The 18,171-nt window shown below is 48.6% G+C and overlaps 1 protein-coding gene across 2 annotated transcripts in view; it reads left to right on the forward strand.

The window, feature by feature from the left end:
• LOC110508072 (syntaxin-1A) overlaps positions 1–18,171 on the forward strand; it is a 198,949-nt gene that overhangs the window by 166,662 nt on the left and 14,116 nt on the right. For both annotated transcript variants that reach the window (XM_090224092.1, XM_090224093.1), the window contains exons 5-6: positions 381–454; positions 3,604–3,712. In XM_090224092.1, coding sequence (XP_090080218.1) covers positions 381–454; positions 3,604–3,712 — 183 coding nt within the window. The remainder of the gene's footprint in view (positions 1–380; positions 455–3,603; positions 3,713–18,171) is intronic.

Consider the following 18,171-nt stretch of genomic DNA (forward strand, 5'->3'; position numbering starts at 1 on the left):
TTAAGAGCGGGCTGGCACGGTTAAGAGCGGGCTGGCACGGTTAAGAGCGGGCTGGCACGGTTAAGAGCGGGCTGGCACGGTTAAGAACGGGCTGGCACGGTTAAGAGCGGGCTGGCACTGTTAAGAGCTTGGTTTGACGTACAGATTGACGTACAACCGCTCTCAACACTGCAGACTTCCCCGTTGGTATTGGGTCGATTTTCAGGCAAGTTTATTTCACTAAAAATACAGACCTGTGCAGTGCGAAAGTTCTTGTTTGAAACAGTAAATATCATTGGTTTAATATGTCTCGGTTAATGTAACGTGTCTTCGGATTTCATAACCCCCTTTTACCAAGGAATCACAAAGTCTTCTGGTCTGTATCCTCTATCTTCCTGCAGGTATCCAACAGACCATTGAGCAGGAGGAGAGTCAGAACAAGTCTTCAGCTGACCTGAGGATACGCAAGACACAGGTGAGTCAGGAGGAGAGGAAGTGAGAAGAGGAGAGAGTGCAGTGGTAGAGATGTAAGGATGTGTGAGGGAGCGGAAGAGGAGGCAGGAGAGAGGAAGCAGGAGAGAGGAGGCAGGTGAGAGGAGTCAGGTGAGAGGAGGCAGGTGAGAGGAGTCAGGTGAGAGGAGGCAGGTGAGAGGAGGCAGGTGAGAGGAGTCAGGTGAGAGGAGGCAGGAGAGAGGAGGCAGCAGAGAGGAGTCAGGTGAGAGGAGGTAGGAGAGAGGAGGCAGCAGAGAGGAGTCAGGAGAGAGGAGTCAGGAGAGAGGAGGCAGGAGAGAGGAGTCAGCAGAGAGGAGTCAGGTGAGAGGAGTCAGCAGAGAGGAGTCAGGTGAGAGGAGGCAGGAGAGAGGAGTCAGGTGAGAGGAGGCAGGAGAGAGGAGTCAGGTGAGAGGAGTCAGGTGAGAGGAGGCAGGAGAGAGGAGTCAGGTGAGAGGAGTCAGGAGAGAGGAGTCAGGTGAGAGGAGTCAGCAGAGAGGAATCAGGCGAGAGGAGGCAGGAGAGAGGAGTCAGCAGAGAGGAGGCAGGTGAGAGGAGGCAGGTGAGAGGAGTCAGGTGAGAGGAGTCAGGTGAGAGGAGGCAGGTGAGAGGAGTCAGGAGAGAGGAGTCAGCAGAGAGGAGGCAGGAGAGAGGAGGCTGGAGAGAGGAGTCAGGGGAGAGGAGTCAGGTGAGAGGAGACAGGAGAGAGGAGGCAGGAGAGAGGAGGCTGGATAGAGGAGGCTGGATAGAGGAGTCAGCAGAGAGGAATCAGGCGAGAGGAGGCAGGAGAGAGGAGTCAGCAGAGAGGAGGCAGGTGAGAGGAGGCAGGTGAGAGGAGTCAGGTGAGAGGAGTCAGGTGAGAGGAGGCAGGTGAGAGGAGTCAGGAGAGAGGAGTCAGCAGAGAGGAGGCAGGAGAGAGGAGGCTGGAGAGAGGAGTCAGGGGAGAGGAGTCAGGTGAGAGGAGACAGGAGAGAGGAGGCAGGAGAGAGGAGGCTGGATAGAGGAGGCTGGATAGAGGAGGCAGGAGAGCGGAGTCAGGTGAGAGGAGACAGGAGAGAGGAGTCAGGAGAGAGGAGCCCGGTGAGAGGAGACAGGAGGCAGGAGAGAGGAGTCAGGAGAGAGGAGGCAGGAGAGAGGAGGCAGGAGAGAGGAGACAATGATCTTAACGGACCTGTCTCCCTGCCTCCTCCTCTCAATTCAATTCAATTCAAGGGACTTTATTGACATGAGAAACATATTGTATGTTAACATTGCCAAGCAAGTAGATAATAAGATAAAGTGAAATAAACAATAATAACTAAACAGTAAACATTACACTCACAGAAGTTCCAAAATAATAAAGACATTTCAAATGTCTCATACAGTGTTGTAATGATGTGCAAATAGTGAAAGTCCCGACCCCTGTCTCTCCCCTGTCCTCCGTCCCCCGTCTCCCCATCTCTCCCATCTCCCCATCTCTCCCCTGTCTCTCCCCTGTATCTCCCGTCCCCCTGTCTCTCCCCTGTCCTCCATCCCCCGTCTCCCCATCTCTCCCATCTCCCCATCTCTCCCCTGTTTCTCCCCTGTATCTCCTGTCCCCCTGTCTCTCTCCTGTATCTCCCGTCCCCCTGTTTCTCCCCTGTATCTCCCGTCCCCCTGTCTCTCCCGTCCCCCTGTCTCTCCCTCGTCTCTCCCATCCCCCTGTCTCTCCCCTGTCCTCCGTCCCCCATCTCTCCCATCTCCCCATCTCTCCCCTGTTTCTCCACTGTATCTCCCGTCCCCCTGTCTCTCCCCTGTATCTCCCGTCCCCCTGTCTCTCCCGTCCCCCTGTCTCTCCCCCGTCTCTCCCATCCCCCTGTCTCTCCCCTGTCCTCCGTCCCCCATCTCCCCATCTCTCCCCTGTTTCTCCCCTGTATCTCCTGTCCCCCTGTCTCTCCCCTGTCCCCCGTCCCCTGTCTCCACATCTCTCCCATCTCCCCATCTCTCCCCTGTTTCTCCCCTGTATCTCCTGTCCCCCTGTCTCTCTCCTGTATCTCCCATCCCCCTGTTTCTCCCCTGTATCTCCCGTCCCCCTGTCTCTCCCCTGTATCTCCTGTCCCCCTGTCTCTCTCCTGTATCTCCCGTCCCCCTGTTTCTCCCCTGTATCTCCCGTCCCCCTGTCTCTCCCGTCCCCCTGTGTCTCCCTGCGTCTCTCCCGTCCCCCTGTCTCTCCCTCTCTCCCGTCCTCCTGTCTCTCCCGTCCCCCTGTATCTCCCGTCCCCCTGTTTCTCCCCTGTATCTCCCGTCCCCCTGTCTCTCTCCCATCCCCCTGTCTCCCCGTCTCTCCCGTCCCCCTGTCTCTCCCGTCCCCCTGTCTCTCTCCCATCCCCGTCTCCCCGTCTCTCTCCTGTCTCCCCGTCTCTCCCATCCCCCTGTCTCCCCGTCTCTCCCCCGTCTCTCCCGTCCCCCTGTCTCCCCGTCTCTCCCGTTCCCCTGTCTCCCCGTCTCTCCCGTTCCCCTGTCCCTCCGTCTCTCCCGTCCCCCTGTCTCTCTCCCATCCCCCTGTCTCCCCGTCTCTCCCGTCCCCCTGTCTCCCCGTCTCTTCCCCGTCTCTCCCGTCCCCCTGTCTCCCCGTCTCTCCCCCGTCTCTCCCGTCCCCCTGTCTCCCCGTCTCTCCCGTCCCCCTGTCTCCCCGTCTCTTCCCCGTCTCTCCCGTCCCCCTGTCTCCCCGTCTCTCCCGTCCCCCTGTCTCTCTCCCATCCCCCTGTCTCCCCGTCTCTCCCGTCCCCCTGTCTCCCCGTCTCTTCCCCGTCTCTCCCGTCCCTCTGTCTCCCCGTCTCTCCCGTCCCCCTGTCTCCCCGTCTCTCCCGTCCCCCTGTCTCTCTCCCATCCCCCTGTCTCTCCCGTCCCCCTGTCTCCCCGTCTCTCCCCCGTCTCTTCCATCCCCCTGTCTCTCTCCCATCCCCCTGTCTCCACGTCTCTCCCGTCCCCCTGTCTCCCTGTCTCTCCCCCGTCTCTCCCGTCCCCCTGTCTCTCTCCCATCCCCCTGTCTCCCCGTCTCTCCCGTCCTCCTGTCTCTCTCCCATCCCCCTGTCTCCCCGTCTCTCCCGTCCTCCTGTCTCTCTCCCGTCTCCCTGTCTCCCCCCTGTCTCCCCGTCTCTCCCCTGTCTCCCACAGCACTCCACTCTGTCCCGTAAGTTTGTGGAGGTGATGTCAGAGTACAACGCCACCCAGTCAGACTACAGGGAGCGCTGCAAGGGACGTATTCAGAGACAGCTGGAGATCAGTGAGTACAGTACTCTACCTACTACACGTATCCAGAGACAGCTGGAGATCAGTGAGTACAGTACTCTACCTACTTCACGTATCCAGAGACAGCTGGAGATCAGTGAGTACAGTACTCTACCTACTACACGTATCCAGAGACAGCTGGAGATCAGTGAGTACAGTACTCTACCTACTACACATATCCAGAGACAGCTGGAGATCAGTGTAGTACAGTACTCTACCTACTACACGTATCCAGAGACAGCTGGAGATCAGTGAGTACAGTACTCTACCTACTACACGTATCCAGAGACAGCTGGAGATCAGTGAGTACAGTACTCTACCTACTACACGTATCCAGAGACAGCTGGAGATCAGTGAGTACAGTACTCTACCTACTACACGTATCCAGAGACAGCTGGAGATCAGTGAGTACAGTACTCTACCTACTACACGTATCCAGAGACAGCTGGAGATCAGTGAGTACAGTACTCTACCTACTACAAGTATTCAGAGACAGCTGGAGATCAGTGAGTACAGTACTCTACCTACTACACGTATCCAGAGACAGCTGGAGATCAGTGAGTACAGTACTCTACCTACTACACGTATCCAGAGACAGCTGGAGATCAGTGAGTACAGTACTCTACCTACTACACGTATCCAGAGACAGCTGGAGATCAGTGAGTACAGTACTCTACCTACTACACGTATCCAGAGACAGCTGGAGATCAGTGAGTACAGTACTCTACCTACTACACGTATCCAGAGACAGCTGGAGATCAGTGAGTACAGTACTCTACCTACTACACGTATCCAGAGACAGCTGGAGATCAGTGAGTACAGTACTCTACCTACTACAAGTATTCAGAGACAGCTGGAGATCAGTGAGTACAGTACTCTACCTACTACACGTATCCAGAGACAGCTGGAGATCAGTGAGTACAGTACTCTACCTACTACACGTATCCAGAGACAGCTGGAGATCAGTGAGTACAGTACTCTACCTACTACACGTATCGAGACAGCTGGAGATCAGTGAGTACAGTACTCTACCTACTACACGTATCCAGAGACAGCTGGAGATCAGTGAGTACAGTACTCTACCTACTCCAAGTATCCAGAGACAGCTGGAGATCAGTGAGTACAGTACTCTCTCTACCTACTACACGTATCCAGAGACAGCTGGAGATCAGTGAGTACAGTACTCTACCTACTACACGTATCCAGAGACAGCTGGAGATCAGTGAGTACAGTACTCTACCTACTCCACGTATCCAGAGACAGCTGGAGATCAGTGAGTACAGTACTCTCTCTACCTACTACACGTATCCAGAGACAGCTGGAGATCAGTGAGTACAGTACTCTACCTACTCCACGTATCCAGAGACAGCTGGAGATCAGTGAGTACAGTACTCTACCTACTCCACGGATTCAGTTCAACATCACTGTATTGCCCACTAAAAGATGCACCTCGGCTGGAGATCAGTGAGTAGAGACACACACACACACACACACACACACACACACACACACACACACACACACACACACACACACACACACAGACAAACACATGCTCACACACACACACATACTATCACACACATGCTCACACACACACACACACACTCTCTCTCACACACACACACACTCTCACACACACACACATGCACACACACTCGCACACACTCGCACACACTCACACACACACACAAACACAGTCTATGTGAATTCCATACCATGTAAGCAGCAAGTCAATCAGCTGAGCCTTGGCTGCTGCAGTCCCATCTTCCCATCACCACCTGAGGTCCAACAGTTAAATTGTGCTTTAGGGAATCTTCCTGTGTGTTGTAATGGGACGACTACTATCTATTTCTACACAGAGGGAATTCAGTCACCACAGCAGGTGTGTGCGTGCCTGTTCCTGATCAGAGTGTGTGTGTGTGTGTGTGTGTGTGTGTGTGTGTGCGTGTGCGTGCGTGCGTGCGTGCGTGCGTGCGTGCGTGTGTTCCTGATCAGAGTGGTTGTGAGTGTGCCAGCCTGTTTCTGTCCTGATCAGCCTGCTTCCTTCTGATCTCTGATCAGGCCAGAGCTGTGTTCCAATACCCACACTAACACACCGTATACTACATACTTAATGAGTATATACTATGAATTCATTTTAGTATACTGTAAACTAACAGTTTCATTTCAGTTTTGCGTACTAGCTCTTCGCCTGTCTACCGGAAGTTGATGCTGTTGCTATGCAACCTCTTGCTAGCTAGTTAGCATAACAAATGACTAGTTAGATATTTTACAACTTTTGGGTGTGTTCTTAAATTCGATCTGGAGTGCCAGTGCTTGTAAATTCAGAATGTGGTCAGATTGTCTGTTTGTAAATTCAGAATGTTGTCAGATTGTCCGTTTGTAAATTCAGAATGTTGTCAGATTGTCCGTTTGTAAATTCAGAATGTTGTCAGATTGTCTGTTTGTAAATTCAGAATGTTGTCAGATTGTCTGTTTGTAAATTCAGAATGTTGTCAGATTGTCCGTTTGTAAATTCAGAATGTTGTCAGATTGTCTGTTTGTAAATTCAGAATGTTGTCAGATTGTCCGTTTGTAAATTCAGAATGTTGTCAGATTGTCTGTTTGTAAATTCAGAATGTTGTCAGATTGTCCGTTTGTAAATTCAGAATGTTGTCAGATTGTCCATTTGTAAATTCAGAATGTTGTCAGATTGTCCATTTGTAAATTCAGAGCGTTGTCAGATTGTCCGTTTGTAAATTCAGAGTGTTGTCAGATTGTCTGTTTGTAAATTCAGAGTGTTGTCAGATTGTCTGTTTGTAAATTCAGAATGTTGTCAGATTGTCCATTTGTAAATTCAGAATGTTGTCAGATTGTCTGTTTGTAATTTCAGAATGTTGTCAGATTGTCCATTTGTAAATTCAGAGCGTTGTCAGATTGTCCATTTGTAAATTCAGAATGTTGTCAGATTGTCTGTTTGTAAATTCAGAATGTTGTCAGATTGTCAATTTGTAAATTCAGAATGTTGTCAGATTGTCTGTTTGTAAATTCAGAATGTTGTCAGATTGTCCATTTGTAAATTCAAAGCGTTTCACTCTCAGAGCGCCCGAGGAGTTGGTTTGATTTGACCGTTCTGACCTTACAACTGCAGTCAAGCACCCAATCTATTGTTGGCTAGCTTGCTAATTGCTAATTCTTACTGACACCGGCAATATTCAACGTGTGTTGAGCGCTTGTAAATTCATTATTCTGCGCTCTGGGACACTCAGACGAGAGTGCTCTGAAATCGGAGTAGATAGCCAGAGAGAATTTACGAAAGAACCCGAATGTCCATTGAGAAAGCACTACGACTATACTATACTATACGACTATACTATACCATTTAGCTAAGAATGACGGGAATAATCAGGTCTATAAACGTTGGGTAGTTAGTTAGATAGCAGATAGTTATTATACTGGCAAGTTTGATGTATAAGTAGCCAACTAACGTTAGGTAGTTAGTTAACATACCGGTACATACTGCTGTTATGATATATGATAATATTATAATATAATAATAATATAATAATAATATAATATATAATGATATGCTATGTGGTTCGTAAGGACAGCGTTGCTAACAAATTGTCAGCCAACATAACGTGTAAACGTAACTTATTTGAAAAGTCATTACTTTATTACATTGCTCAACATTTTCTTCACATTTTTCATTGTTAGTTTTAAAGAAATGAATTTGTATCGTCGGACTTCAGCTGAATGTTTTCTGCTGTTTTCTTCAAATCTGAAAACGATGTGAAGCCACGCCCATTTCCTGAAGAATTGCTTTATGGGCCCTAAAGTACGGAAATAGTGTCCTCTGCGTGTACACTTCATATTTTGCATCCTGGAACTTTTGGCATACCATAACTATATCCATACTAGGACCAATAAGCAAACTATATACTCAATCCACATCACAAATAGTATGGTTAGTAGGAGTATTCGAACACAGCTCGTCTGATTTGTCAGGTATTATGTTTCTGTAACAGGCACACTATGGGTTATACGCTCCATAGCACCAGCTTCCCCAGGTTGGTATGGGGAATGGGGCGGCAGGGTAGCCTAGTGGTTAGAGCGTTGGACTAGTAACTGAAAGGTTGCAAGTTTGAATCCCCGAGCTGACAAGGCAGTTAACCGACTGTTCCTAGGCCGTCATTGAAAATAAGAATTTGTTCTTAACTGACTTGCCTAGTTAAATAAAGGTAAAATGTAAAAATAATAATAATAATTAAATGGCCCCTGTCAGCCTGGGGTTATAGGACCAGCTTCCCCAGGTTGGTATGGCAATAGACACACACACACACACACAAGCAAGCAGACGTACCTGTTACCTATAACAGAGTCACCTCCAACCTACTTGTCAGCTGCTGTAGTCACAGGTGGTTCTGCCTGATATCAAGAAACAGCAGGCAGAGGATTAGAAAGAGAGGTAGGGACAGAGTGATACATAGAGAGAGGTAGGAGTAATGGGGAGAAACAGGTAGCCTAGTGGTTAGAGCGTTGGGCCAGTAACCAGCAGGTAGGTTAGAGCGTTGGGCCAGTAACCAGCAGGTAGCCTAGTGGTTAGAGCGTTGGGCCAGTAACCAGCAGGTAGTCTAGTGGTTAGAGCGTTGGGCCAGTATCCAGCAGGTAGCCTAGTGGTTAGAGCGTTGGACCAATAACCAGCAGGTAGTCTAGTGGTTAGAGAGGCAGGTAGCCTAGTGGTTAGAGGCAGGTAGTCTAGTGGTTAGAGCGTTGGACCAGTAACCAGCAGGTAGTCTAGTGGTTAGAGCGTTGGGCCAGTATCCAGCAGGTAGCCTAGTGGTTAGAGCGTTGGACCAATAACCAGCAGGTAGTCTAGTGGTTAGAGCGTTGGGCCAGTATCCAGCAGGTAGCCTAGTGGTTAGAGCGTTGGACCAGTAACCAGCAGGTAGTCTAGTGGTTAGAGTGTTGGGCCAGTAACCAGCAGGTAGTCTAGTGGTTAGAGCGTTGGGCCAGTAACCAGCAGGTAGTCTAGTGGTTAGAGTGTTGGGCCAGTAACCAGCAGGTAGTCTAGTGGTTAGAGCGTTGGGCCAGTAACCAGCAGGTAGTCTAGTGGTTAGAACGTTGGGCAGGTAGCCTAGTGGTTAGAGCGTTGGGCCAGTAACCAGCAGGTAGCCTAGTGGTTAGAGCGTTGGACCAGTAGCCTAGTGGTTAGAGGCAGGTAGCCTAGTGGTTAGAGAGGCAGGTAGCCTAGTGGTTAGAGGCAGGTAGCCTAGTGGTTAGAGTGTTGGGCCAGTAACCAGCAGGTAGTCTAGTGGTTAGAGCGTTGGGCCAGTAACCAGCAGGTAGTCTAGTGGTTAGAGCGTTGGGCTAGTAACCAGCAGGTAGTCTAGTGGTTAGAACGTTGGGCAGGTAGCCTAGTGGTTAGAGCGTTGGACCAGTAACCAGCAGGTAGCCTAGTGGTTAGAGGCAGGTAGCCTAGTAGCCTAGCCTCTCTAAAGAGGCAGGTAGCCTAGTGGTTAGAGGAGGCAGGTAGCCTAGTGGTTAGAGGCAGGTAGCCTAGTGGTTAGAGGAGGCAGGTAGCCTAGTGGTTAGAGGCAGGTAGCCTAGTGGTTAGAGGCAGGTAGCCTAGTGGTTAGAAGAGGCAGGTAGCCTAGTGGTTAGAGAGGCAGGTAGCCTAGTGGTTAGAGTGTTGGACCAGTAACCAGCAGGTAGCCTAGTGGTTAGAGCGTTGGGCCAGTAACCAGCAGGTAGCCTAGTGGTTAGAGTGTTGGACCAGTAACCATCAGGTAGCCTAGTGGTTAGAGGCAGGTAGCCTAGTGGTTAGAGAGGCAGGTAGCCTAGTGGTTAGAGGCAGGTAGCCTAGTGGTTAGAGGAGGCAGGTAGCCTAGTGGTTAGAGGAGGCAGGTAAATCAAATCAAATCAAATCAAATTTTATTTGTCACATACACATGGTTAGCAGATGTTAATGCGAGTGTAGCGAAATGCTTGTGCTTCTAGTTCCGACAATGCAGTAATAACAAGTAATCTAACTAACAATTCCAAAACTACTGTCTTGTACACAGTGTAAGGGGATAAAGAATATGTACATAAGGATATATGAATGAGTGATGGTACAGAGCAGCATAGGCAAGATACAGTAGATGTATCGGGTACAGTATGTAGATATGAGATGAGTATGTAAACAAAGTGGCATAGTATAGTATAAAGTGGCTAGTGATACATGTATTACATAAGGATACCGTCGATGATATAGAGTACAGTATATACGTATGCATATGAGATGAATAATGTAGGGTAAGTAACATTTATATAAGGTAGCATTGTTTAAAGTGGCTAGTGATATATTTACATCATTTCCCATCAATTCCCATTATTAAAGTGGCTGGAGTTGAGTCAGTGTCAGTGTGTTGGCAGCAGCCACTCAGTGTTAGTGGTGGCTGTTTAACAGTCTGATGGCCTTGAGATAGAAGCTGTTTTTCAGTCTCTCGGTCCCAGCTTTGATGCACCTGTACTGACCTCGCCTTCTGGATGATAGCGGGGTGAACAGGCAGTGGCTCGGGTGGTTGATGTCCTTGATGATCTTTATGGCCTTCCTGTGACATCGGGTGGTGTAGGTGTCCTGGAGGGCAGGTAGTTTGCCCCCGGTGATGCGTTGTGCAGACCTCACTACCCTCTGGAGAGCCTTACGGTTGAGGGCGGTGCAGTTGCCATACCAGGCGGTGATACAGCCCGCCAGGATGCTCTCGATTGTGCATCTGTAGAAGTTTGTGAGTGCTTTTGGTGACAAGCCAAATTTCTTCAGCCTCCTGAGGTTGAAGAGGCGCTGCTGCGCCTTCTTCACGATGCTGTCTGTGTGAGTGGACCAATTCAGTTTGTCTGTGATGTGTATGCCGAGGAACTTAAAACTTGCTACCCTCTCCACTACTGTTCCATCGATGTGGATAGGGGGGTGTTCCCTCTGCTGTTTCCTGAAGTCCACAATCATCTCCTTAGTTTTGTTGACGTTGAGTGTGAGGTTGTTTTCCTGACACCACACTCCGAGGGCCCTCACCTCCTCCCTGTAGGCCGTCTCATCGTTGTTGGTAATCAAGCCTACCACTGTTGTGTCGTCCGCAAACTTGATGATTGAGTTGGAGGCGTGCGTGGCCACGCAGTCGTGGGTGAACAGGGAGTACAGGAGAGGGCTCAGAACGCAACCTTGTGGGGCCCCAGTGTTGAGGATCAGCGGGGAGGAGATGTTGTTGCCTACCCTCACCACCTGGGGGCGGCCCGTCAGGAAGTCCAGTACCCAGTTGCACAGGGCGGGGTCGAGACCCAGGGTCTCGAGCTTGATGACGAGCTTGGAGGGTACTATGGTGTTGAATGCCGAGCTGTAGTCGATGAACAGCATTCTCACATAGGTATTCCTCTTGTCCAGATGGGTTAGGGCAGTGTGCAGTGTGGTTGAGATTGCATCGTCTGTGGACCTATTTGGGCGGTAAGCAAATTGGAGTGGGTCTAGGGTGTCAGGTAGGGTGGAGGTGATATGGTCCTTGACTAGTCTCTCAAAGCACTTCATGATGACGGATGTGAGTGCTACGGGGCGGTAGTCATTTAGCTCAGTTACCTTAGCTTTCTTGGGAACAGGAACAATGGTGGCCCTCTTGAAGCATGTGGGAACAGCAGACTGGTATAGGGATTGATTGAATATGTCTGTAAACACACCGGCCAGCTGGTCTGCGCATGCTCTGAGGGCGCGGCTGGGGATACCATCTGGGCCTGCAGCCTTGCGAGGGTTAACACGTTTAAATGTCTTACTCACCTCGGCTGCAGTGAAGGAGAGACCGCATGTTTTCGTTGCAGGCCGTGTCAGTGGCACTGTATTGTCCTCAAAGCGGGCAAAAAAGTTATTTAGTCTGCCTGGGAGCAAGACATCCTGGTCCGTGACTGGGCTGGGTTTCTTCCTGTAGTCCGTGATTGACTGTAGACCCTGCCACATGCCTCTTGTGTCTGAGCCGTTGAATTGAGATTCTACTTTGTCTCTGTACTGGCGCTTAGCTTGTTTGATAGCCTTGCGGAGGGAATAGCTGCACTGTTTGTATTCGGTCATGTTACCAGACACCTTGCCCTGATTAAAAGCAGTGGTTCGCGCTTTCAGTTTCACACGAATGCTGCCATCAATCCACGGTTTCTGGTTAGGGAATGTTTTAATCGTTGCTATGGGAACGACATCTTCAACGCACGTTCTAATGAACTCGCACACCGAATCAGCGTATTCGTCAATGTTGTTATCTGACGCAATACGAAACATCTCCCAGTCCACGTGATGGAAGCAGTCTTGGAGTGTGGAGTCAGCTTGGTCGGACCAGCGTTGGACAGACCTCAGCGTGGGAGCCTCTTGTTTTAGTTTCTGTCTGTAGGCAGGGATCAACAAAATGGAGTCGTGGTCAGCTTTTCCGAAAGGGGGGCGGGGCAGGGCCTTATATGCGTCGCGGAAGTTAGAGTAACAATGGTCCAAGGTCTTTCCTCCCCTGGTTGCGCAATCGATATGCTGATAAAATTTGGGGAGTCTTGTTTTCAGATTAGCCTTGTTAAAATCCCCAGCTACAATGAATGCAGCCTCCGGATAAATTGTTTCCAGTTTGCAGAGAGTTAAATAAAGTTCGTTCAGAGCCATCGATGTGTCTGCTTGGGGGGGGATATATACGGCTGTGATTATAATCGAAGAGAATTCTCTTGGTAGATAATGCGGTCTACATTTGATTGTGAGGAATTCTAAATCAGGTGAACAGAAGGATTTGAGTTCCTGTATGTTTCTTTCATCGCACCATGTCACGTTAGTCATAAGGCATACGCCCCCGCCCCTCTTTTTTACCAGAAAGATGTTTTTTCCTGTCTGCGCGATGCGTGGAGAAACCTGTTGGCTGCACCGCTTCGGATAGCGTCTCTCCAGTAAGCCACGTTTCCGTGAAGCAAAGAACGTTAGCCTAGTGGTTAGAGGCAGGTAGCCTAGTGGTTAGAGGAGGCAGGTAGCCTAGTGGTTAGAGGCAGGTAGCCTAGTGGTTAGAGGCAGGTAGCCTAGTGGTTAGAGGCAGGTAGCCTAGTGGTTAGAGGCAGGTAGTCTAGTGGTTAGAGGCAGGTAGCCTAGTGGTTAGAGGCAGGTAGCCTAGTGGTTAGAGGCAGGTAGCCTAGTGGTTAGAGGCAGGTAGCCTAGTGGTTAGAGCGTTGGACTAGTAACCGAAAGGTTGCTGGATCGAATCCCTGAGCTGACAAGGTAAAAATCTGTCATTCTGCTCCTGAACAAGGCCAGTTAACCCCACTGTTCCCAGGCCGACATTGTAAATAAGAATTTGTTCTTAAACTGACTTGCCTAGTTAAATAAAGGTTAAATGAAGGTGTATGAATACTTTCTGAAGGTGCTGTATTTTACATCACTGGTCCTGTTCAGCCGTCTGTGTATTCAGCAATCATGGGGACAAATGACAGTGTCCTCACCAAATTAACCTACTTCAAGGATCTCATTCTCTTTTGCAGCTTGTTAGAGATGAGTTTAGAATACAGAATGAGATGTACAACCAGAACTAATGCACCATCCACTTTCTCCTGTTCTTTTGATCCTCTCAGATGTTTTGTAGACACCCGGCCATTCAGACGACATTTAAGGTTGCTTTCCTTAAGGCTAGAGTACACAAGGAAACATGATTCAACTATTTTAATTAACAGATATCTCAAGACAAACAAAGTGCTGATGTACACTACCAGTCATAAGTTTTTCTTTATTTTTACTATTTTCTACATTGTAGATTAATAGTGAACACATCAAAACTATGAAATAACACATATGGAATCATGTAGTAACCAAAAAAGTGTTAAACGAATCAAAAATATATTTTAGATTTTAGATTCTTCAAAGTAGCCACCCTTTGCCTTGCACACTCTTGGCATTCCCACAACCAGCTTCATAAGGTTGTCACCTGGAATGCATTTCAATTAACAGGTGTGCCTTGTTAAGAGTTAATTTGTGGAATTTATTTCCTTCTTAATGCGTTTGAGCCAATCAGCTGTGTTGTCACAAGGTAGGGTTGGTATACAGAATATAGCCCTATTTGGTAAAAGACCAAGTCCATATTATGGCAAGAACAGCTCAAATAAGCAAAGAGAAATTACAGCCCATCTTAAGACATGAAGGTCAGTCAATCTGGAAAATTTCAAGAACTTTTAAAGTTTATTCAAGTGCAGTCGCAAAAACCATCAAGCGCTATGATGAAACTGTCTCTCACGAGGACCGCCACAGGAAAGGAAGACCTAGAGTTACCTCTGCTGCAGAGGATAAGTTAATTGGAAATTCAGAAATTGTAGCCCAAATAAATGCTTCACAGAGTTCAAGTGACAGACATATCTCAACATTAACTATTCAGAGGAGACTGCGTGAATCAGGCCTTCATGGTCGAATTGCTGCAAAGAAACCTCTACTAAAGGACACCAATAAGAAGATGAGACTTGTTTGGGCCAAGAAACACGAGCAATGGACATTAGACTGGTTGAAATCTGTCCTTTGGTCTTATGAGTTTTTTGGGGGGTTCCAACCGCCATGTCTTTGTGAGACGCAGAGTAGGTGAACGGATGAAATCCGCATATGTGGTTCCCACCGTGAAGCATGGAGGAGGAGGTGTGTTGGTGTGTGGGTGCTTTGCTGGTGACACTGTCTGTGATTTATTTAGAATTCAAGGCACACTTAACCAGCATGGCTACCACAGCATTCTGCAGCTATATGCCATCCCATCTGATTTGCGCTTAGTGGGACTATAATTAGTTTTTCAACAGGACAATGACCCAAAACACACATCCAGGCTGTGTAAGGGCTATTTGACCAAGAAGGAGAGTGATGGAGTGCTGCATCAGATGACCTGGCTTCCACAATCCCCCAACCTCAACCAAATTGAGATGGTTTGGGATGAGTTGGACTACAGAGTGATGGAAAAGCAGCCAACAAGTGCTTAGCATATATGGGAATCCTTCAAGACTGTTGGAAAAGCATTCCAGGTGAAGCTGAGTGTGCAAAGTGTGTGCAAATCTGTCGCCAAGACAAAGGGTGGCTACTTTGAAGAATCTATAATCTAAAATATATTTTGATTTGTTTAACACTTTTTTGGTTACTACATGATTCCATTTGTGTTATTTCATAGTTTTGATGTCTTCACTATTAATTCTACAACATAGAAAATAGTTTAAAAAAAATATATATATATATAATAATTAGAATATGAGTTGGTGTGTCCAAACTTTTGACTGGTGCTGTATATGAACACAGAAAGGTTTAGGTCTAGGCAACTTTAACTTTAATATAACAGCAACACGAGTCCCAGGAGTTGAATATATATACTGTGCTTAATGGGGCTCATTTTAATGTAGATTCCTTCGCACTAGGCCAAGGGTCACGCATCCATCTGAATGCATATTGCATACACATATTCATTAGGACTTGTGCTCTCCACTTTCACGTGTGGCTCGACACCGAGAGCGATGCTGTTTGTTGAAACATTCCCTCTTACCGTCGATTTAACATGTCTAATATATCCTACACACGCATGAATTTACACGGGTAATGAGCGTATGATGTCACAATCTACACCGTACACACACAGATACTATTGCTGTAACGCACACTTTCTGTTAACAGGTGGAACCTTTTGTTGGGTCTTTTTGAATGATATCAGTCATATAAAACGTATATTTAATATATCGTGATTTCAGTCAGCCGTTTGGGGACTTCACAGACTCATGTTGGGTTTGTCTGTGTTATGGTCTCCATGGTAACCTACCAGAGCCTCCTTCAGCGCCTGTCATAGGGTCAACGAAGGATGATGTACCATCTCCTTGACTTACCCACCAGGCAGTCTGTTGTGCCGGTCTCTTCCATGCTATGGCCTGTTATGAGGTTGACCTCACCAATAAGGTTTAAATTTAGCCTTGGTAAATGTGATTTTAGTACATTCAGTAATCAACCAAAATGGAGAGAGAGAGAGAGAAACAGAGCGATGAGAGAGAGAGAGAGAGAAACAGAGAGATGGAGGAGAGAGAGAGAGAAACAGAGATTGAGGGGTGGAGGAGAGAGAGAGAGAAACAGAGAGATGGAGGAGAGAGAGAGAGAAACAGAGATGGAGGGGTGGAGGAGAGAGAGATAAACAGAGATTAAGGGGTGGAGGAGAGAGAGAGAAACAGAGATTGAGGGGTGGAGGAGAGAGAGAGATACACAGAGATGGAGGGGTGGAGGAGAGAGAGAAACAGAGAGATGGAGGAGAGAGAGAGAAACAGAGATGGAGGGGTGGAGGAGAGAGAGAGATAAACAGAGATTGAGGGGTGGAGGAGAGAGAGAGATAAACAGAGATGGAGAGGTGGAGGAGAGAGAGAGAAACAGAGATTGAGGGGTGGAGGAGAGAGAGAGAAACAGAGATGGAGGGGTAGAGGAGAGAGAGAGAAACAGAGAGATGGAGGAGAGAGAGAGAGAAACAGAGATGGAGGGGTGGAGGAGAGAGAGAGATAAACAGAGATGGAGGGGTGGAGGAGAGAGAGAGAAACAGAGATTGAGGGGTGGAGGAGAGAGAGAGAAACAGAGATGGAGGGGTAGAGGAGAGAGAGAGAAACAGAGAGATGGAGGAGAGAGAGAGAGAAACAGAGATGGAGGGGTGGAGGAGAGAGAGAGATAAACAGAGATGGAGGGGTGGAGGAGAGAGAGAGAGAAACAGAGAGATGGAGGAGAGAGAGAGAGAAACAGAGATGGAGGGGTGGAGGGGAGAGAGAGAGATAGAAACAGAGAGATGGAGGAGAGCGAGAGAGAGAGAAACAGAGATTGGGGGGTGGAGGAGAGAGAGAGAGAAACAGAGAGATGGAGGAGAGAGAGAGAGAAACAGAGATGGAGGGGTGGAGGAGAGAGAGAAACAGAGATGGAGGGGTGGAGGAGAGAAAGAGAGAGAAACAGAGAGATGGAGGAGAGAGAGAGATACAGAGATTGAGGGGTGGAGGAGAGCGAGAGAGAAATGGAGATGGAGGGGTGGAGGGGAGAGAGAGAAACAGAGGTGGAGGGGTGGAGGAGAGAGAGAGAAATGGAGATGGAGGGGTGGAGGAGAGAGAGAGAAACAGAGATGGAGGGGTGGAGGAGAGAGATAGAAACAGAGAGATTGAGGCGTGGAGGAGAGAGAGAGAGAAACAGAGATGGAGGAGAGAGAGAGTGAGAAACAGAGATGGAGGGGTGGAGGAGAGAGAGAGAGATAGAAACGGAGAGATTGAGGGGTGGAGGAGAGAGAGAGAGAAACAGAGAGAGAGGCAATTGCATCTTGTGAAACCCAAGTTGCGAGAGATTAATGTTATGAGGGGTACATTTGGAGGGCTGCGAGAGTGGCGTCATCTCTATCTGTCCTCTCTCCCTCTCCTCATTTGAGTGATTGTCCCGTGACGCACACACACACACACACTGGTATCTATCAGAGGGCAGCTGCATCAGTATTCTGGCCAGGAAGGTAATCATGGGCCCTGACCCCCCGACCACTATTACTCACCATCACAGCCACTGCCTGGGAGCCCCAACCCTGACCCCCAGACACACACACACACACACATTAGATCCAGCCTCTCCTCCTGTCCCAGTCCTGAGCATGGTCTCATGAAGCCTGGTCCAGGAGAGACAGGTGATTAAAGGGGCAATCAGCAGTTGGTACATCCATTTTTTTTTTTTTACTTTTAAATTCATGATATATACCTTCTTGAAGAATATAACTTCTCTTCACAAGCTTAGTTCAACTGACATACCCCATCAGAACCCAAAATATAAGCTTGTATAAGCATTGTTGGCTGTTACTGTTCCTAGGCTTTCATTGAAAATAAGAATTTGTTCTTAACTGACTTGCCTAGTTAAATAAAGGTAAAAAATAAAATAAAAATTGTAAACAAACACAGCCTGAAACCGTGGTTACAACTATATGTTGATGTCATGGAATGGTCGGTCCTTCCAGGTGGAGACAAGTATACAGGGATGTGGAGAGGGAGCTGGCGACTAAGGTATACGTAGACGGAGACAGAGATGGAGACGGAGATGGAGAGGGAGACTAAGGTGGAGAGGGAGGTGAAGACTGAGATGGAGACGGAGGTGGAGACTGAGGTGGAGACTGAGGTGGAGACTGAGGTGGAGAGGGAGGTGGAGAGGGAGATGGAGACTGAGGTGGAGGTGGAGCAGAGACGGAGGTGGAGACGGAGGTGGAGAGGGAGACTAAGGTGGAGAGGGAGGTGGAGACTGAGGTGGAGACTGAGGTGGAGAGGGAGCAGAGACGGAGGTGGAGACGGAGCAGAGACGGAGGTGGAGAGAGAGATGGAGACGGAGGTGGAGATGGAGACTGAGGTGGAGACTGAATGGAGACAGGTGGAGAGGGAGGTGGAGACTGAGGTGGAGACTGAAGTGAAGACTGAGGTGGAGGTGGAGCGGAGACGGAGGTAGAG

This window comes from Oncorhynchus mykiss, chromosome 27, assembly GCF_057628025.1.
Source record: "Oncorhynchus mykiss isolate SJ-2025 chromosome 27, ASM5762802v1, whole genome shotgun sequence".
NCBI lineage: Eukaryota > Metazoa > Chordata > Actinopteri > Salmoniformes > Salmonidae > Oncorhynchus > Oncorhynchus mykiss.